Source organism: Wyeomyia smithii, chromosome 2 (genome assembly GCF_029784165.1).
Source record: "Wyeomyia smithii strain HCP4-BCI-WySm-NY-G18 chromosome 2, ASM2978416v1, whole genome shotgun sequence".
NCBI lineage: Eukaryota > Metazoa > Arthropoda > Insecta > Diptera > Culicidae > Wyeomyia > Wyeomyia smithii.
The window spans coordinates 188,182,873-188,204,223 of NC_073695.1; the positions used below are offsets into that span (position 1 = coordinate 188,182,873).

At 38.4% G+C, this 21,351-nt stretch overlaps 1 protein-coding gene across 1 annotated transcript in view; it reads left to right on the forward strand.

The window, feature by feature from the left end:
- The window catches only part of LOC129724757 (protein embryonic gonad-like), a 287,918-nt gene extending 267,360 nt beyond the window's left edge, over window positions 1-20,558 (forward strand). The window contains exon 3 of the mRNA XM_055679905.1: window positions 18,699-20,558. Coding sequence (XP_055535880.1) covers window positions 18,699-19,673 — 975 coding nt within the window. The 3' untranslated portion in view covers window positions 19,674-20,558. The remainder of the gene's footprint in view (window positions 1-18,698) is intronic.
- The last annotated feature ends 793 nt before the right edge of the window (window positions 20,559-21,351 follow it).

A 21,351-nucleotide genomic window follows, 5' to 3' on the forward strand; every position in this document is an offset into this window, starting at 1 on the left:
AACATACCTTCTAGAAATAATAAAATGATTTAATGTGTTTATTATGTCGTCTCAAAAAAAAAAAAAAAAATTCTTCGCTGTAACATAGCAAAAACAACTGCGATGCGATTATCACCTTTTACCCTACACACAGTCCCCACTTATGATCCGTTCAAAATCACCAGCAAAGTTATCTTTATTATGGCACAATTTACAATCAAACAAAATAGGTTAAGGTTCCAGTTGAAAATAAATGAGTTTGTTGATTTATAATCGTTCTTACGAATCGATTATCTGTACTGGCGCATAACATTCCATTGACCACGGCGGCGTAGACACACCGGGGATCGGATGAGCCCGCAGATACAGAATCGTGCTAAATTGGTCTCGTCCTTGGCAGTACAATCGCGTCAACATCGTGGAGGTGCAGCACCGGCAGTACGGCTCCCACAATCGTCCGTCCACATCTGTCTGCGCACCGGGTCGCCTACGTCGAACCAGCTGATTGGAGCCTACTGCTCATGTGTCGCAAGGGTCCTAGCTCCGAACGGAGGGTAGGAATCGTATTTTATCAAGCTCCCGCGATACTTGTTACACTTTCAAATTCCGACCGGCATCCGTACAGCGATGGCAGCAACAAAAAGTTGTTGAAATTATTACCAAGTTAAAACCCCGACTGGAGACGGTGATCATTTGCTGTGGTGATTATTGCTTGATATTTATAAAAGACAATCTCGATTAATGGAAGAGTGAATCAGTGCTGCCGACGTGGCAGCAAGGGGGGCACCGGGGGATGGAAGTGCCGTTGTTTAGAGCAAATGTTAGTAGCACATGGCTGGAAAGCGAGCGGATCGAGAAAAACACAGCACCACCATATAATTGTTTGACTGAGGTTGGCCTTGAAAAAATTTTGATTTGCTGTGTTCCGTGAGAGATGTTCGAGCAGTCGGAACGCAAATAGGATTCTAGAGCTAGAGCTTGATTAACAAGAAGATTACGATCGCAAAATGCAATCACAAAAGCTAAGGCTAAGGTGTTTTGCGCTTCCTCGAAGCATTTTGTGGCAGAGTTGTGGTTCTATTTTCTATAGGGGTTTATGTGGCTGTGACTTTGTACCCTTCGGCATTTACACTTCCATCCACTTAGGACAGGTGCGATATTCAAAGGAATGAACAATCTTTATTACCTCATTTTAGATGTGCAGCTCGTCCAGCTATTCAACTACTTATAATGCCGATAAATTTACACGCAATCAGCGGACTCTTCGGGGTTCATGTGTAGTATTTTGATTGCGTCCAAGAGCCATTGGCGAACTTTATAATCACTTTGAAAAAACAAGCTAATTTAACAGCTGCCCGTGGGACGCACGGTGTAATCATTTGGAGCAAAGTGTTACCATTTCAGCTTAATACTTGAATCCTAACCTGCTAATCTGCCGGCCGATGCGCGGTTTTTATTTTTTACTTTCGTAGATACAGCAAGACTTCAATTATTTTTACAGCCAATTTGAACATTATAATTAGCTGACATTTTCTCTTATGCCCTGCGCGACTGGTGACTGCCAAGTGCTGGGGCCATAAAATTAGACTGCTGGGGTGCGAACATTTTAATCGTCGCTTTAACCAATTGCACCAGCTTTTGGCGCAAAAAAAAAACCGCCCCGAGATGTTGGGTAATTATAATGAGCAGCCATGCTGAACGGAGAGTCAGGTGTGGTTCTCGGTAATGTCGTGATTTGGAGCTGATTCGGATACTCCACTCAGTGCCGACGCTCATGAAGTTTGTTCAAGATTTTACCAGCCCATCGTCACTTCAGCCTGTCGGCTTCGCGATCCAGACGAGGCAGGTACCTACACATTGCTTAGAAGATCGTGAAGTTTCAATTTCTCGAGTACCCCACGGGGCATGCACAATTAGATCAACGAAAAACGAAACGAAGTGTCATGTTCCATAATTCGATACGGTTCCAATTCCAAAGCTGGCATCCTTTGGTTCCGCAATTGATTGATTCTCCCACAATGCAATCTCGGCTGGCCAGAAGACGACGGACGTAGTTCCCATTTGTTATGGTTTTCACTTGATCGTTCGATTGACTGTTTGATGATCCGATTTGTATACCTTAATAGAAGCGTCCAGAGAGTGGGACTTGTTTTGATGATGTTGTGTGTCGGGTATTAATACAATTAAAATCTAACTATTAAATAATTAATTGAAAACCAATTTTTTATGGAATTATAATTTAGCTATGGAGTAAAATACACAAAGATAGTAAATATTGTTTTTAACCAACATCGCATCCTCAAAAAAACTAACGTTGTTTACCCTGGTATGTGGTTTTACACACATACAACATTACAATTTATTTTGGACAAGAAACAACTTAATTCTGCCCCGAAAGTATTGCTATAGGTAGCAAATGATCCTGTTTCGAAAATCGAATAAGGTATGTATTTATGCGGAAGTATCCCAAGTAACACACGTTGGTATAGAATAGTTGACGGTACCTATTCCATGACATCAATATCACCAGAAAAGCGCAAAACATGAAGGCTAGTAGAACAAGTACCGATAACTGCATGAACGCAAGCCAACTTGATATAATTATGTGGCAAAATACATCTCGAGTACTAATACGGCAATGCGCAAATCTGTTGCTATGACAACTGTTAACCAGCGCATGCGCAAATGTGTTGTGTCTGCGCAGTGCAACTAGATCGACAATTGCTTTTATCAGTGGTAGTTTTAATTGATTATAAAAAGATGACAAAAAATAATATTCCCTTAATAATAACCTTTCAAAAAGAGTTCTTTCTTGCGCTACAATATTGAAATTGTTTTCGCATATTTTCAACGTTATCTGGATATAAAATCTAACAAAACTAGAAAACGTTGTTAGATATACAATAACAAAAAACTGAAGTGATATTGGTTACACTGCAAGCGTTTTGTTTATCTTTTGATGGCGCGTTTTGACGCGCTTCGAATAAATATAGAAATAGTTCATATAATTTAAATATTATTTTGATCAAGTAATTTTAAGTTGGGTGTTGAATGCTACGACTATTGTACTAAGGAAAAGCATTTTACAGGTACGTAGTGTTGTTATTAGATTGTGTAATGTCTTACGAAAAGACCTAGTGATAGTGATTGTCATTCTTGAACTCATGTTATTTAAAACATCTCCAAAACCAGAAAAACGAGCTTATTTTCGACATGCGGTTGTATTACTGATGAAAAACAACTTCAAACACAATATAATAGCAAAAGTTTTCAATTGCGCTTGTAGTACACTTATATGACTACTTCCGTTGTTACTTATTTTCTAACATGTTTTGTGTGTTACTTGGGATGTGTATGTGTGTTTATTTCTTTCTTACAACCAAACATTACGCAGCCCAAATTAAAATCCAGCAGAGCAACCCATGTCACTTAAAAAAACACAAAAAGCCAGGTAAACCACTGCTCCTACTTGTGGCCACTAAACGAAAACCCATCACACCGATTGGTCGGTGATGGGACGGTAAAATTGAAAGCGGTCGGTCGGTTTCCACATGACCTTATCGTATTAGTGAAGACACTATTTTTTGTTAGCCAAAAAAGATTCAATCAGCCACCGCTAGCCACTCGACTCCACTCCGGTCAGCTGGCCGGCCTACAGATTAGTACTAACGAACGTCCGTCTAAAGTGTCGCCCCCGGGGCCACGACCCGGATGAATTGGCGTTCAGGTCTTTTCTCACGCTCTGGGCGCAATTGGATTTCGGACGGTTGACGACACGGGAGTGCGTTTTTTTTTTCGTTGTTGATCTGTTTCTGTTCGCGTGTGGATGACGGGACAGAGGTTTGGGTTCGCGAATCCAAGGGCGGCTAATCATGTCGTGAGGTGGGGTTGAACCGAACCGCTGAAATGATGAGGCTAGCGAGACTTTTGGAATTACACCGTGCAACATTCGCAGCACGCGACCACCGACACCGGAGAGGCAACCGGCGGAGCCTAGGCTGGGGCGTTCCATCCAGTGGGTCTAAATAGCCTCATAACTGTCGCCATCGCGCAGCACCGAACGCTTTATTTCGATTGAGGATTATTAGCCATTCGCTACGCTCAAAGCCAATTGAACAGGTTTTAATCAAATAGTGATGGGTTAGACGAGCAGCATTGTTGCACAGAGATGATGATGATTATGATGATAATGGCCGATGATTGCAATCTTACACTTAAATGGTGAAGGTGAAATCAGATTTTTTTTAGCAGAGTGCGCATCGCACGCTCCAATAAAAGCTTGTTATGCCGACAGGGGTGATTGATGTGGAGCAATCCACCGAACTGACCCAGTGATGTGATTGGCTGTCACATGCTAGATCAGGTGTTTGTGAATAACATTGCAATTGTACTACAAGCGAAATTTAGTTTTTGAAGTGCATGACATTCACACAAAAAAGCCTCTCATAGTATAAATTATAATTGGTTGCAACGTTTAGGGTAATTATCATGTTGACTAACATCAGTAAATCCAATTTAACAAAAAATACGTGAGCCTGGGGGTTTGTGAAGGTAAATGCAATTGATGCTTATAGCAATGGATGCCTATAGCACTGAATGTATTGAAGCCCTTCTTGATGCGTTGCTCATCACTTTATAGAGTAATAATTTCACATAAGAAAATCCGGTGGGGTAAAATCTGCAGATCTTGCTGATCAGTTAATGTTGTCATTTTTTTGTCCAGGTTTTCTTTTTGAAGGGGGTTTGTTAGTAGCTTAGAAGCATTTCGAGAGATTTTCCACTTTTGCAAGTAGAGTGAAAAAATATCAAAGCTTTCCTGCAATCGACTGCATATGACACGAAGACTTTTTCCTTTTACTTTTTTTTTCTGTCATCGTTGAACAATGACTTTGTGAATACTTGAGGCAAAACAGGAAAATCTCAAGTAATTATGTTGTACAGTAAGTCTTTATCTGAGCCTCATGTGCCTGCTCTGACAGGAAATCTATCAAATCTGGAATTCTGGTAGACAACCTGCAGAGTTCGATCAGTTATATAATTTTTTGAAATTTTAATTAGAAAAATTGAAAATAATTAAAAGTTAGCAACCTCGCATTAAAACCTTTATGCCAGACATTGTCGAATACTTCTTCTATGTAAAGAAGAGCGGCTATAGTACAATAACATCAGATTTGTTAGTCTGAAAAATATTGGTAACTTTTTGATAATTATTAGTAGTGAAATGCCCATGGTGAAATCCAAATTGTTCATCAGCAAATATTGAATTTTTTGACATCATCTGTTAAGAATAATTATCTTAAACAGTTTACTTATCGAAGAAAGCAAACTGATTTGTCGATTACTTGAAACCTCAGCTGGATTCTTATTCGGCTTTAAAATTGGAGTAATTTTTGCGTTTTTCCATAACTTGGAAAAATACGCAGCTCTAAAACATCTATTGAAATTTTTTACTAGAAATTTTATAGTGCTCACAGGAAAATGTTTATTATATATGTTAAAGCTTCCATATTTTTGAAATTTTTAATAATGGATTTAATCTTATTCAAGTCAGTTTCAATTATTTCTGCAGGCAAAAAACTCTGGGAACTTTAGTTATATAGATGAGTGGCTTCATCTTCAATTGTTCATTGGATAGTCTCAAAATTATAGTTTCTAGTCAATCTATTTACAATAGGGTCGTTATATGGAAAAAATGAAACTTGATAACACAAAGCCAGAACCAAGTTTTCTTGGTTTTATTAGGGGCCCCAAACAATCCTAATTTTATCGTAAGTCGATTAGTTTTGTCTCCACTTGGCGCATTGCATTTCGTATTTGCATGGAAATTTGTATAGGGAAACCCACTATTTTGCATTTTGCTCTCTAGAGCTCAGAAAGGCTTAAACCATACGTTTTAAAACTTCAAAAGGTAGTTTTTTTATGCTTAACAACTTTGCCGAAGACACTAAGGAGCTACGATGTCCATAAAAATGCTATAGCTGTATAAAGTTGAGTACGTCGAACTAAATGTAAAAATCATGTTTCCTGCCAACACTACCAGTGTACAGCCGTCAATCAGATTTCTATCCTAATTGACCTCTGCAACATGTTGTGGATCCTACTTGCGCCCTAAATATTGACCTAAATTTGTTTAATTTGTCTAGCTTAGTGCATAAACTCGATACGACAGGTTACTTCTGATAAAAATCCTACCGACGCCGGTACACTGTCAGTGTCGGCAAAAAAATATTTTCAGCATTTGATTCGACATACTCAACTTTGAACGGTTTTAGCATTTTTTCAGGACATCCTAGCTCTTCAGTGTCTTCGGCAAAGTTGTTAAGCATCTAAAATACTATACTTTTAGGTAGTGTAGTGCATTGATAATGCATTGCTGTGCTCGCTCGAAAGGGAAATGCAAAAAAGTGGGTTTTCCCATACAAATTTTCAAAAAATTTGAAATGCAATGCATCAAGCGGAGACAAAACTAATCGGCCTCCGGTAAGTTTAGGATTGTTAAGGGCCCCAAATGGAACCAAAAAAACCTAATTCTGGAAAATTGATCACTTTTCCCCACCCTGATGTACAATCTATTTCTGTGAATCCTTATAAATAGACTAAAAACCGGCTCACGGGAACGTTGATATTGACATCTGCGAACATTTTTCAAATGAATAAGAAACTGAAGATTTTCATCAATTATTGGCGAATTAAATTTCACCTCAGCCTTTCGAATAGAATAGTCGTCTAGGTTTTCGTGCTTAGTTCTTATTCGTAGGAACAATTGGTCGGTGTTAAGTCAGACCGGACCAAGTCGCAAAATTCGAAAAAACGAGTTAACGATAGTATTGGATAAAGATTTTCTTAAGCTACATCACACAACAATCAGATTTTATTTATTTCTTAAACAGCAGAAATAACAGCATGATTTTTGTCTCCATGACCAATGAAAAGCGATTACAGTGTTCAGTCAGAATGGACCAAGTGTTCATTTTCAAGGAGACTGCCTTCGGTCGCTATTGATAAAAGCGAACGAACGGAAGAATTTTCAAGCGTTTTTCCGGATTTCTTTGTATCAGAGAACTCTTTCACTCACCCCTCATCGGAATCTGTAAAGTTTCACGCACTGCCGTGGTTTTGAATTTGTTTCTGGACCGTTTATTGCTGTCACTAACATGACCTGATATCATGCCTTATAGTGTGCAGACAAAGTGAACCATGTGTTAACCAGAAAAAAGTTGAAGTCATTGGAATTAACAGCATCGGTTTGAAGTCAACACAAATAAATTTCAACACTATCAGGCAACTTATCTGGCAACCTATCAGGCAACTTATCTTGCCCGTTAGTCAAAAAAGTATACTATACCAGTAAATGAGGAAAATGTACATGGTCCTTTCTTATTTAAGTGGTTATATACCTTTTTAATTTTCAAAAAACCGAAAAAAAATTTATTGTATTATCTTCAAATACAACATCTTGACAACATTTTCACAAATTTTCTTATAGATCTGAGCAATAGGAAGAAAGTTAGAGCGATTTGCAGCGCGCCTCGCCACGGCCGCATAAGCTAAACTTGAAACTTTACACGCGATTATCTCGGAATAGTGATTTCCGAAAAATGACTTTGCCGTGATCCTGATTGCGGAAAAACTACTGAACCGATTTCCTTCACCTTTTTTATTTAATTTTCGTTATTGAATTCGCCGGTCCTTGAACGATCGCTTTTCGAAACATACAGTTACATTTTGCCGCAAAAAAATTTTTATTGCAATTTTTATCGCTCAAAACGTGCATTTTTTGGGAAAAACGTTCCCATTTGCACTGAAAACAAAATACTCATAAAAGCGATCGTTCAAGGACCCGGCATACTTCTAAACTAATGAAATAATATGAGTTTTTTGATTTCGGTTGACCCGCTGAGTCTCTATCAGGATCACCGCAAGCCTCTGCAAATGAAGAGCGTTTCGGGGAAACGGCCATTACTTTAGTAATAATTGGTATATCTCAAAATCAAATGTATTTTGTTGTTGTTGATAAACTGTTGTTTCAGAAAAATATCACTTTGATGCAATAAAAATGGTGCTATGAACTTAAAAATAGATTCAAACTTCTCTCATTTTTCTCGACCAAAAAGGTATATAACCCCTCAACACGTAAATGAGAAACGTTAGTCATTTGTGTGGGTAACACAACATTCCACAATTTCAGAAAGAAGTTCAAGTTACAGTAGTAATACTGACTTGTAACTTGATGATTTTACCAATGAATTATTGCCTCAGGAGGTTGAAATAAGTGGTAAGTGTATGTTTGTTACTGTTTTATGCTAGCTAATTAGATTTATGCCCGTAATGAAATTACGAAGCTAAAGGCAACACAAGCGATTGTTTGGAGAAGACCTTTCATATTAATACAAGAAGAAGCTGACTCGATTGACATTTAAGTGTGTAAAGCATGTTGTAAATATCTATTCAATATTATTTTCTAATCAATAATGGAGAGCCTGTGCCAACTTTTCATGAAGCTGTCCTTGAAGCACTACATTCAAACGTGACAGAAATTCCAGAACCAAAACACGAGGAAACCATCCAGTCCATTATCAATTCTACGGAAATTTTGCCCAAAGTTGCAGGGAAAGTGGATGATTACGAATAACTTAATTGAGTGAATTAACCATATTTTTGTTCCATTAAAACATTCTGCTCCTACCATTGATTTGGTGAAACAAACATAGTTTAAAGTTTATTCAAACTATTTTCAATAATTGTTGATGTCGCAGAAGCTAACCATGTAGATTAAAAACTTCTTGACTGTTCGACGATCAATGGACTAAAATTATTTGTTCAATTGTTCAGTCATAATGGAGCAAGTCATTAATGATTCTTCTTTGATTCAATCAGAGTGGACCAAGTACATTAAATCAGTTACAAACCTGTCCTTTTTGAGCTCACGGCCTTCCTTTTTTCATTTGTCACAATGCATGATACAGTTAGAGAGTTACTTCAACTTATAACATCAAAACTGCTCAAAAATATTGAAAACTTCAAAATTTACAGAGCAACAAACTTCAAACTCGTTTTTCTCGAAATGATCAAAATGTCACTTGGTTCGGTGTAAGTTAAAACCGACCAATTAGTCTCATTCATGGATTACTTGCCTTTCGTTAAATGTTAGCTAGTATTTTCAACAAAATGTGTGTAGAACTACGTCTTTTGGTAACATTTTGGAATAGGGGCACAAATTGAAAAACTGAAAACAACAAGAGCGTTACGAAAATTGTCCACTTATGCTTGTAAACGGTTATACAGCTGGCGAAAAACTTATGTACTACGCGTACAAGGTTCGTATGTATATTTACAAAACAGTGTGCAGCGCAGTCCGTCCCATTTTTCGATTTTTTTCATTCTACCACCTACGTCGTGTTGCCTTGGCATTTGTGTTAGTTTTATATGTGTGTATTTAGAACAATCATACGGTATTTTCATCACTATTCCAAAACAAATTCGCAAGTTACAGTATCTGGACGTGGTAAAGGAAGTTAAGTCAAGGGAAAGATAAAGCCCCGTTCAACTTGTATTGGGTTTCATTCCCAGAAAGTCGAATACATCGTCTGCTGCGTAATGCCCAGGGAGATGTTCTGCCGAATATCCGAGCTGTGATTCTCCCGAAGAAGACGAAAAAAGGCATAGTTCAATTCCTGTGGTCCCTGTGGTTCTCTGGTTAGCGCTGTCGGTCGGCTAGCTATTCCACACACGGTTGTGATGTCGAGTTCGATTCCCGATCAGGTTGAGGATCTTTTCGAGCTGGAAATTTTCTCGACTCAGCACTGGGGTACGGTGTATCGTTGTACTTATCCTACAACATGCAAAGTGTGCCTAAAACAATATCGATAACGAATTCTCGAATCTAATCTAGTTGATCCAGATCGCTATTAGTCCTCCAGGCTAATTTGCGATATTGCTGTTTGTTCAATTAAGCAATATGTGTGTGTGTCCCAGCTTTGTGAAAGTTAAATCCAACTGACCACAAATTTTCAATTGAAGCAGTAAAAATGAGTGATTGCCTCTAATTAAAATTTAAAATTTGACATAAAATTTTTACGAGCGTGTAGCAGTTTCAGTTTTGTTTCGACGATTGAGTTCCAGCAACCTTCAACATTATTTTCGAATGACGCTAAAATCATTTAAACAACGGTTCTTTTCAAGATTACAAACCATCAATCAGAAAAAAAGAGTTAGTTATCGAAAAAGAATACCACCCAATTTCGATATTTTCCGAACAAGAATGATGTCCAGAAGTCATAAATTGACGCCATATGCCATTTGGGATTCCAAGATGTTGACTTCCGGTTTCTGGAAAATGGCATAAAACGACCGAATACGACCGAAACACGGAAATCGGGACAATCCACAAATTGAACCCGGACATCATTTTGATTTCTAAAATGGCGACTTTTGGTTTCTGGAGAACAACCCAAAATGGCTAAATACCACCCAATATTGATATTTTCGGAAACAGAATGATACCCAGAGGTCAGAAATTGACGTCAAATAGCATTTTAAAATCTAAGATGTCAACTTTCGGTTTCTGGAAAACAGCCTAAAATGACCGAATACCCCCCAAATGTGCTGCAAACCGTCACTGTCATGAAATGATTTTCAGTAGAAATTGAAATCTTCGAATTTCAATTTTCAAAGAACGAGCTAAGAATGAAAGATACTTCAAGGTCCAGTCAGTTGACGGTGATAGCAGCATTTTTGTGAGCACGCTGTGTTGCTCTAGCTATGTTTATGCGGTTGAGAATGTAGATGCTTATATAGTCAATCTACTTCATGCAATGAACTAGCTCAAATCAAATAATTTTGATATCAAATCAGACATCTCATTTCTTTCGATGATCGGACTTTCATTGATAATTGACACCGCTGCCGCCTGGGGTTATTTCAACTTGAGACAGTGAAAATGCGGTTTTCGTCAATTTCGTTTGCAGTGTCGACAATTTGTACCACTGCCACCCAATATTAGTGTTTTCTCAATCGAGATGATGTACAGAAACCAAATAAATCTATTGCCATTCTGAATCCTTTCAGGGCCACCATATTATATTCAGAGAGGTTTTTCTTAGTGTTAGACAGGAAGTAATTCACATACACATTCTGATATACTATAGTCAATCATAACAATCAGTGCTGATAAAAGTCATTTTCCCCAGCAAAATTCTTCGAAAATTACAGCCAATCATTTTCAATTTTCACTTCAAATGATCGCAGCACTCTTTCAGATACACTAGATTTTCGTCCTAGTAACGTGCTGTTATACTCCGATGAAATAGATCGCGCGCATCGTTCACGGTTACGGAATAAAATTTGACGAAAAATCCAACCAAATGATCTTCACTTCAAAGCGAAAAAGAAAAACAAACAGTCCACTCAACCAAAATGAATCTCACCGAAACACTTTTTCACTGACACTGACCGATGCCTTGACAATCTTCGTTAACTGATAAACTGATTTTGTTGTCATGCTTCCATCGCATGAAATATAATGAGGTGTTTTGACAGTGCACTTCCATGCAAAAAGCGGGAAGGGAGAACTCTGAAAGGATTGTAAAAAAATAACGTTTATGGATGCTTTTTTTTCAATTTCACTCAAGAGTGTCAACAAATATCAACCCTGATAACAATAATAAGGTATATATTTAAAAAAAAAATTCATAAACGAAATTCGAACTAATGACACAGTGAAACAATTTTCTTGCCTTGGCTTCTATGTATGATTTTTCGATGAAGTTTGATGCGAAAATAAATTTCCCGGAGTTTGAACATATTTCAACTTAAGAGGGCAATAATGGCGCCATTTTGAATTTTTGAGAAACTGGAAATTTCCGATGTTTTTTCGACGCCATTTTGTTTTAAGACCAATTATCAATATTCTAAGAGTTTGTCCACATATAAGCATCTTTTTACCCATCTTTAAAAAAACAGATCCTTAATCGGACAAAAACTGAGCTCAAAACGGTGATTCTACGAAACCGGTTTTGGCATAGTTTTATTGTATTTCACAAAGCAAAATAATAGTCGATAGGGGGGGAAGGGGGAGGTCTGTGTAATATTCACGGTCTATATGAAACTTTTTGAATTTATATGGTCAGTTCTCCACGGGGAGGGGAGGTGTCCACGTTAAATGTGAATGGCCCTTAAGCCAACTATCTAACGGATCATGCTTCGAAACCTGAACCAACAGAATATGTAATGAAACAAAATTTGTCGTGAAACATTTTAAAACCAACGTATTACAAGCAACGATACCTTAAGACAAATCTTATGACGAGGATGTTCTCATTCCGATAAAACCAGTAGTTTCAAACAATTTGTTTTTTGAATTGGAACGTATTCAATATCACATTGGCCATGCGTTTGCAGACTATAAATAAACCGCAAAGTTTCTGGCAGTATGTGGAAACAATTTAGAGTGTTTAAAATTATTTACATTAAAAAAATTGGCGACACGAAGTTTGCTGGGTCAGCTAGTATCAGTTATATACGTTTTGGTAATTGATTGCAACAGATTTTAAAACATACTGTGCTTGTTGTCATGATGATCTGAATTTTAGTGACATAGTACTACGAACAGCAGTACTTTCAAAAATTTTCTTTTGACGTTGACTAACGTCTATATCGAAGTTAGGCACCTGAATTTTAAAATCTAGTAATTCAACCAGGGAAAAGTGGTCAGGTTTTGAGCGCTTATTTTTCAGTCATTTATAATCAGATATTCGAGGTTTTGGCATCAATCGATCAGAAATTCTTTTACGGTTTGATTTATGTAACAAAAACAAACTATTGTTTGAGATACACTATTGAAAAATTGGTAATTAATATCGATTTTCTAAATCATACCGCGCAGCCAATCACTACCTCTCTTCCCAACTAACGAATACAATCGATCTGACTTTGCTGTTATTGTTGTTGTCACTTTCTGTTTCCGATGCTTATTTACGTTCCTTGTCATTTCATTAGCTACTTAGCCCCTCCTTCTTTCTAACTAACTGACGAAGCCTTGGTATAAAGGTACCGTACAAACATTTTACCCCATCAGTTAAGTTTACTAGCAGCAGGCAGCAGCAGCGGACATCAACACCGATGGCAGTAGGCGAAGTGAATCAGCAGTGGGCAACAGCGGCGGTGGTAGTGGTTGGCTGCAGTTCTTACCTCTTTCAGTTCGGCTTCCCTTCGATCTGAGCTGGACCCCACCAGCGGTAATCCGATTCAGATATCGTTGGGTGAATACAACCCGAAACTGAAAGAGACTCGCACCGCCAGGTGGTTTGAGATGCCACCATCATCCAGCGTATGTATATATAGGGTGTGTGCACATAACGTGTGTTAATATCTGTAGCGTCTGTCCCTCATATATAAGGTGTGTGGCTAGCGTGTGTGGCTTGCTATATAGCGTGTGTGTATGTTTATGGCGTGTATGCATGTCTGTAGTGCGTGTGGCACCGCCAGGTTTGAGAAGCCACCATCATCCAGCGTATGTCTTTGGGCTATATAAGAGACTGTTTCTCCTCAAGCAAAGCAGAGGGACAAATGACCGTTTGGGGTTAAAGTCCCTTCAGAAGAAATCGATCAATCAAACCCCATCAGTTTCATTACTAAACCGTACCGGTTACATACGGACGCTAGGTGTTAGCAACTGAAAGGAGGAAAGACAAAATTGTACCGGCCACCTCGGGCCGATTTCACCCGTAATGCTGGTGGCTGTAAGTAGTACATGGCTACTACAAAATACTGAAATGTCTGGAATTCTGGACGGACTAACCAGTAAACAAGAATAATCGGCAACTGGTACCTTTTGGTGCCTCGAAGTTTTGTAATAGAAGCGTTGCAATTCCCCCTACTATTTGTTATAATGGAATATAAGAATACGGTTGTCAACGTCATGCGGTCGTGTCTTGAATACCACCCTCCTAAATATTTTAAAAGTGAATGAAAATTTCAACTTGTTGACATAAAATAGCATTTTATAATTTTATTAAATTTAACCATGTTAAAAGGATGTCATTTAGAAACTTTTAGAAGCTGCATCAACTGAAGCGAAATTTGTTTTTAATTATTTTGGAAGAATACAGTTTTTACCTTTGTTATACTAAACAAAGGTTATAAAATCGGTCGAAAAACGCAAAATAGATCCAAGACCCGGGGGCCGAACCGTATATACCATTCGACTCAGCTCGAAGAACTGAGCAATGTCTGATCGTGTGTGTGTGTGTGTGTGTGTGTGTGTGTGTGTATGTGTGTGTGTATGTATGTTGTCTGTATGTATGTGCCGCAAAATACCAACGCACCTTTCTTATAGAACGCAATATCCGATTTTGATGATCTTATACGCAAACGAAAGCTACTGTGGTCCCCCAGAATGCTACCGAGTGGATTTTGGATTAGTGGCTCAGATTTCGAGATATTGATCGAAGAGTCTTTTTTTACATATGATATTCAACTTTAAACACAAAATGAATCTGTTGAGGAACAAGTGTTGTATACCAATCGACTCAGTTTAACTAAATGAACACTGGTTGTATATATGTGTATGTGTGTATGTACAATTCTAGGTGTAAATATGTTGTTTATCTGTGTGGTATATCAAAATCGAACAAAGAAAAACAAGAAAAAATCCCACCTTTCTTACAGAACGCACTATCCGATTTTGGTGTATACAATTGCAAATGGAAGCTAAAAATTATACTGAGCGAGTTTTTTTCATCAGTTGCTTGAATGTTAGAATATGTAAATCAGAATGTTTTAACATAAGGTATTTTACATTTTGGATAATTTCTCTCTCGATCTTTCTTTTTTTTTCATCTCCTTTTCTCTCGCTCTCTCTTTTTCAACCGCTATGCATTTCTTAAAAGAAACTAAGAGCAAAAGACATCTGTGTGTTTTATACTCTGTGTGTTGCCTTCTAACTGGTGTAAGGTAATGAACCTTTTGTTTTTAATAGCTCAACCAAATCGTTTAAAATCTGTCCACGTGGTACGTGGATGGCCCCTAATGCTGAACTATAATTTCTTGAGAGCAAGTTTGTAGAACTTTGCTGCAATTCGTAGGGAATATTCGATGCCAATTCATAATCTACAATCATTATGTTTTGCCTTTCTCCTAGAAAGGTATAGCAATCACTGGAAAAACCAAAGGTATAAAAGTGGTCCCATTGGCCGAATGTCATATACCACTCGGCTTCTTTTGACGAACTGAGCATTTTCTGTATGCATGTGTGTATGTGTGTATGTGTGTATGTGTGTATGTGTGTGTGTGTGTGTGTGTGTGTATGTGCACCTATTTTTTCTCACTCACTTTTCTCAGAGATGGCTGGACCGATTTTCATAAAATTAATTGCAAATGAAAGGCCTAGTTGCGCCATAGGTTGCTATTGAATTTCATTGTAAACGGATTTTTAGTTTAGAGGTTGTGTATCAAAATGTAAAAATCACGAAACATCAATATCTCAGAAACCACACAACCGATTTCAATGAAGATTTGAAATGATTGGGCTGTCCCCAGAACCCTTAACTTTTGAATTTCGTTATGATTGGGCATATGGTTCAAAAGTTATGTAAAGAAAAGTTAGCATGAGGTTTTTTAAACGCACTCATTTTTCTCAGTGATGGCTGAACCGATTTTCACAAAGTTAGTGTCAAATGAAAGGTCTAGTTACCCCATAGGTTGCTATTGAATTTCATTGCAATCGGATTGTAACTGTGTCCGTTGTTCATAAAAATGTGAAATCACATAATGAAAGTAAACATATTGACACTCTTCTAACGATCACTGGGTAATTAAAAGGTAGAAAAATGATTGAATTGGCCGAATGTCTTTTTCTTTCTATCTTGGTGTCAAATGAAGGGTCTATTTGCCGCTTGGGTTGCTATTGAATTTCATTGTAATCAAACTTTTAGTTTTGGCGCTGCGTTAGAATGTGAAAAACGCTCTTAAATCTCAGAAGCAATGAACATAGTTGAATTCAAATAAATGGGCTTTCAAACCCTTAAACAATGAATTTCATAATGTTTAAACATGTGGTTTGAAAGTTATAGAAAGAAACGAAACCCGCAGACCGTTTAAAACTATAGCTACGATCAAAATATGTGGCCTCAACATCATTTAAATTTAATATTGTACTATTTCAATGTTTGCGGCCTTGCTCGGGATTGAAGTTGAAATTAAAAGTCATTTCTATCATTTCACTTTTTGCCTTTCTCCTAGAAAGGTATAGCAATCACTGCAAAAACCAAAGGTATAAAAGTGCTCAAAAGGGCCGTTGGGATCCACACTTCGAATTTTGGTCCAGTCGCATTGAGTGTATTCAAAAACGCTTCGTCCATCGTATTTGTCGTTCGTTACCGTGGAAGAATCCAGGAAACTTGCCACCGTATGAGGAACTCTGTTCATTAGTTGATCTCACACCGCTCTTTCAACGACGGCAGGATCTCATCGCTAATATTACCAACAAAATTCTGCTGAGTGTTTATGACTGCCCTGAAATACTTTCGTCGCTTAGCTTGCACTGTCCAGCCCGACCTCAACGACATCAACAGCTGCTGCGTTTTGGGACTCATCGTACTAACTACGGCTCGCATGAACCAGTACCACACATGGCCAGAGTTTATAACCATCGTCTGGATTTGAACTTTTAAATGTGAATGGTGTATTTGTGTTTGTATTTTATTTTTATTATGTTATTTATATATGTTTTATGGGAAAGATGCTGGGTTTTTATGCCACTTTGAATCAATTTCTACTCAAAGTGGTTTTTCCCAGCCACATAGCTTTAATATTTCATTTAGACCTTGAGTTTGTTGAAATTAATTCAATAAATATAAATAAATTTAAATATAAATGATCGTATTTGGTTCATCCTCTGGAAAACTATCTTTTAAATTTGATTTCGAATGATTTATGGTTTACTGGCATTATAAGTTTATGTGTAGTAATAGATAGTATAACAAAGATTTTTGCACTGCTAGGTGGATTAATTCAGGTTTTTTTCAGTACATAAGTCTAGAAACGAGGTAGTCATTGAATCCAATTAGAAACAACGGAAAACAAATTTCGAAGTACAATTTCCAAATTCCAGGATCAAAACGCTTGTGAAAAAGTTATAGGTATAAGAGAATTTAGAGTATAATCAATGTTTCATTACGTTTGTTTAAGTTTTATAACAAAGAAAAAAAACCTTCTCGAAGTACATTTGAATCGACGTTCCATTTAAGGATTTCTCATGACGACGACCTTGCGCGGTGCAAAATGCACCACACTTGATTGATAGTTCCATTAACATTATCACTAACTCTTTAGTTTCTATTTACAACAACCGACCCGGAGGCCAGTAGCAAGTACTGCAGTGAAGGGAATTAATTAGGTACAGTGCTCTGGTTGTTGTGGTCGATAATATCGATGACGATGATGGTGGTGATGATCAAGATGATGCCGTAGATGCTGATGATGAGGCTGCAAATGGTTGTGTGCATATAAAACAAACCTCCCGCCGGTTTAGTATCGCAGATCTCGATAACCCCCACGATGCATCAGCCGGTTGCGCGATTCGTGATTATCGTCCTCGGGGGTCAGCAAGCATTCTTCGCAAAGGGTGGCGAGAATAATGGGTCTCGAGGCGTGGCGATCCTCTAGCTGTCCAGCCATTGACAACAGCTGCAGTAGCCAAGGCAAGGGATTTCACCGCCGATCGTTCAGTTTACTTGATGAAGTGGTCAATAAATAAGTCGATCTGCACTTTCCTGCTGTGTGCTACTGAACGAGCGTTCGGTCGTCTATCGCTACTGATCTGCTGCTGTTGCTGCTGCTGCTCGGTTTGGAAGGTCGCTTGGATCTACTGATGGATGGACAGCTGATATCGCAGATAGATTTATCATTTTTGCCAGTTCTTGAAGGCGCACAGGGAATAGATTTGCTGCTTTTATTTTCAGTATAGCGTAATAATGGAGATGTTGGCAAGAATTTACTCTAATCACAAAGCGATTGCTGGGGTTTGCTGACGGCCTTGTATTAGTTGGCTTTAGAGATAAAATAGTTTAGATAAGATAGACACACTTTCAGGATAACACTAGCGATGATTGTTCAATTTCTCAGCCTGCGCTGGGTTCGTCGTTGGTGGCATGCAGGCGCGGTGAGTTTGCGGATTCCGGAGCTGAGTGTGAAATGTAGCGCATTGTTTCGGAATCTACCGCAGCTCCTAGTGCATGACGCTATAGTAATTATTACTGTACGTACGTACAGCCTAGCAGGCGAACTGTGTACGCGTTAACACTGCCACTTTTGCCGGCAATAAACTATTCGTTTCGAGCTGTCAAGGCAGTTCAACCGCTGACCTCGTTATTAAGACATCTTCGGTAATTTCACGCTGCTCATCTGGAACAAAGCGTCCAATTTGCGTCCATTCCATATGCAGGCACGGTAATTGACTTGTAGAACTGGTTTCACCCCGAAATTGGCAGACACTCCTTGGAGCGTCTTGCTTACAGTTTTGTTGTTGTTCTTGTTGTTGTTATTCTCGCACCGCGAGTTTTGACGACAGTGACGCTCATCTCATCTTGCTTGCATTTATGAATAAGCATTAAATCGTGTGACATTACATCCGATACGTGCCCGCTCATAACGGGGACTTTGCCGTGTCGAGCACAAAGATATTGTACTAACTTTCTTCTCTTCTCTTCTTTCCATTGCAGTCATTCTTCGGTCGCACGTACAACAATTTGTCATCAATATCGGAATGTAAAAACAACGGCGAATGTGTCATCAACAAGAAAAACCGAACGGCCTGCAAGGCGTGTCGCCTTCGCAAGTGCTTAGTGGTGGGAATGTCCAAAAGCGGATCCCGATATGGACGCCGATCGAATTGGTTCAAAATTCATTGTTTACTGCAGGAGCAACAGGCGCAAAAGAACAGTAATAATAACAACAATAGCCTGACCAGCAACAATAACGATACCGGAAGCAGCCTTAATAACAGCAGTAGCAACAATAACAACAGTATAGGACACAACAACACCTCGGGACTCCTACCGAACGGTTTCCTACCAGCCAACTTTCTTTCGAATCTCTGCAATAACAATAACAACAATAACAATAACAACATACCACTGAAAAAAGAAATCAAAAGACCCAGTTCTCCCAGTGACTCGGGAGCCTCTTCAGCAGACACCGAAGACAGTCCCGTCTTAAGAGATCCTTTCGCTGGCAGCATCCGTGCCGCTGTCTCTCCCAAGGTTGAAGTTCCCGAAGTGACGCTTACCAAGATCAGTCCCAAGATCACCCGAACCCCATCGTCGTCGTCATCCTCAACGATAACCACTACCGAAAGCTTTCGACCGGCGCTGGATCGGATGTCACCCTTTCTTTCACACCACGGGTCATTCCGGTCGGAAGCCGCCCCCTACTTTCCGATGCCTTTCACCATTCCTCCAGTATCGCTAGCGTTGATCGCATCCGGGAAACACGATCATGAGCAGCACGAACCGATTGATCTGTCGATGAAATCAAAATCGTCCTGTTCGTCAGAGTCCCCACTCAGGCCGGGCTCGTTGTCACCCTCTGCAGTTGAAACAGCCGCTTCAAGGGATCATCCATCACTGGAAGCCACCATTTCACGTCCCGTTCCACTGGACTTGACATTTGGGCGGTCAAAATCGCTCTCTGGATGATACAAGTGCCTAGTTGCAACTTGAACTACACTTTTCAAAATGTGATTGAAGTTTTACTGTTTGCTGTTTTAGAATCATTTGTACTATTAGCTATCTAAGATTAGGTAGAGCCAGATTCGACAAAAAGTGCCAAATTGCCTCTGGATGAGTTCTCCAAATTCAGTTAAAGAGAAGTAGTCCTCGCATTTAAACAACATCCAAGGAGGAGTGCACTTTTGCCTTAAAGTACTTAAAAGTAGTATTTTGAACCCTTTTATACCGACGGCCAGTTGAAGTTGCTGTGTCATAGTTAGAACCAGTATCGAATGTATTCATCCGAAATAAAATACACGAAGCACCTATTCCGTACAGTATATAGTTAGTAAGGGACGTAAGAGCCAGTAAAGAGAAAGAGAACTTTGTTGGGGTGTTACTTACTACACATTCCAAAATAGCCAGCCAGTTTTAACCGATGGTGCCAGATGATATTGTACAAATTACCCATATACTCACAAACGGTTCTCAACTACATAGGCGACTAAAAAACGCAGAGATTTCACCTAACGGGCGATTCATCCCGTCCAACAATGCATTTGTTTTAGCTGCAGGGCCTCGGCAGAGCTCTGCATTAATAGGTTTAGTTTTGAATGATTTAACTAAGTGTTGTTACTTCTTACTTTTATTATTTATTGACTGTACTTCAACCAGCAATCCTCACTACTGTCATGTAAAGTGTGCTGTATTCATTTTGCTTTAGTCCTCTAGTGTTTTGTTTGTTTTCTGACTTCTCATTCTGTACAAAGTTTTTATTTTCTAAATGTTTAGCGAATTTTAGCACTTTAGTCATGTCCGTATTTATAAAAATATGTCAACTTTCTGAGGAATAAAAATTTTGTTTCAGTTTTATGAATAGCTTCGCTTTATTTTTGAAAGAAAAAACGCGTCGATTTGATGTATGATAACCAAAAAAATGTAAGTATTGAAAAGTTTTTGGAGAAACAGATGCTACCAGCTGGAATGTACGTAAAATAATTTTGGCTCTGAAATTCGAATCAAATTACAGTATTTTTTCGATTTTATCAACAGTCTTCAGTTTTTATCACTACTCACCCAATTAAGGCTCTATTTTCTCACGCTTGTTTTGTTCGCGTTTTTTCACGCTTCATATTGATATTGCATTGAAAAGTGCTGTGTGAAAGTTCGTGACTATGCTATGGAGAAAAATATCATGAACATTTTTTTTTGTTTATTCATTTGTATCTGAACTACATCCATTAAACTATGAGAATGCATCATTTTACTCAAAATATCATAAATTTTATTTGAGTTCAATATATAAAATCCAATTTTTATAATCTCGCTAACTTCACGGTTTTGACAAACTCACGGTGAATTTTTTCAACCGTGTAAAAATCGAAATAGCTTTGTATCATTTCAGTACAAGGGTGTTGAGGGAGTTAAAATTTATATGAACTATTAACAGAGATTTTTGAACATAACGGTAAGATACTAGAAACTTAAAACCAAACCGTGTTCAATCATATTTTAATGTTATTCAAAAGTGACATGGTAGAGGCACTGTGATTTTGACGTATAGCTACGTCTCTCAGGAAAAAAGTGAAAAATATGTCCAATTTAAAATGCTAATAAGTCGAATAGTTTTTAATGGATTTCCTTCGTTCTTGCAGCAATCGGTTGA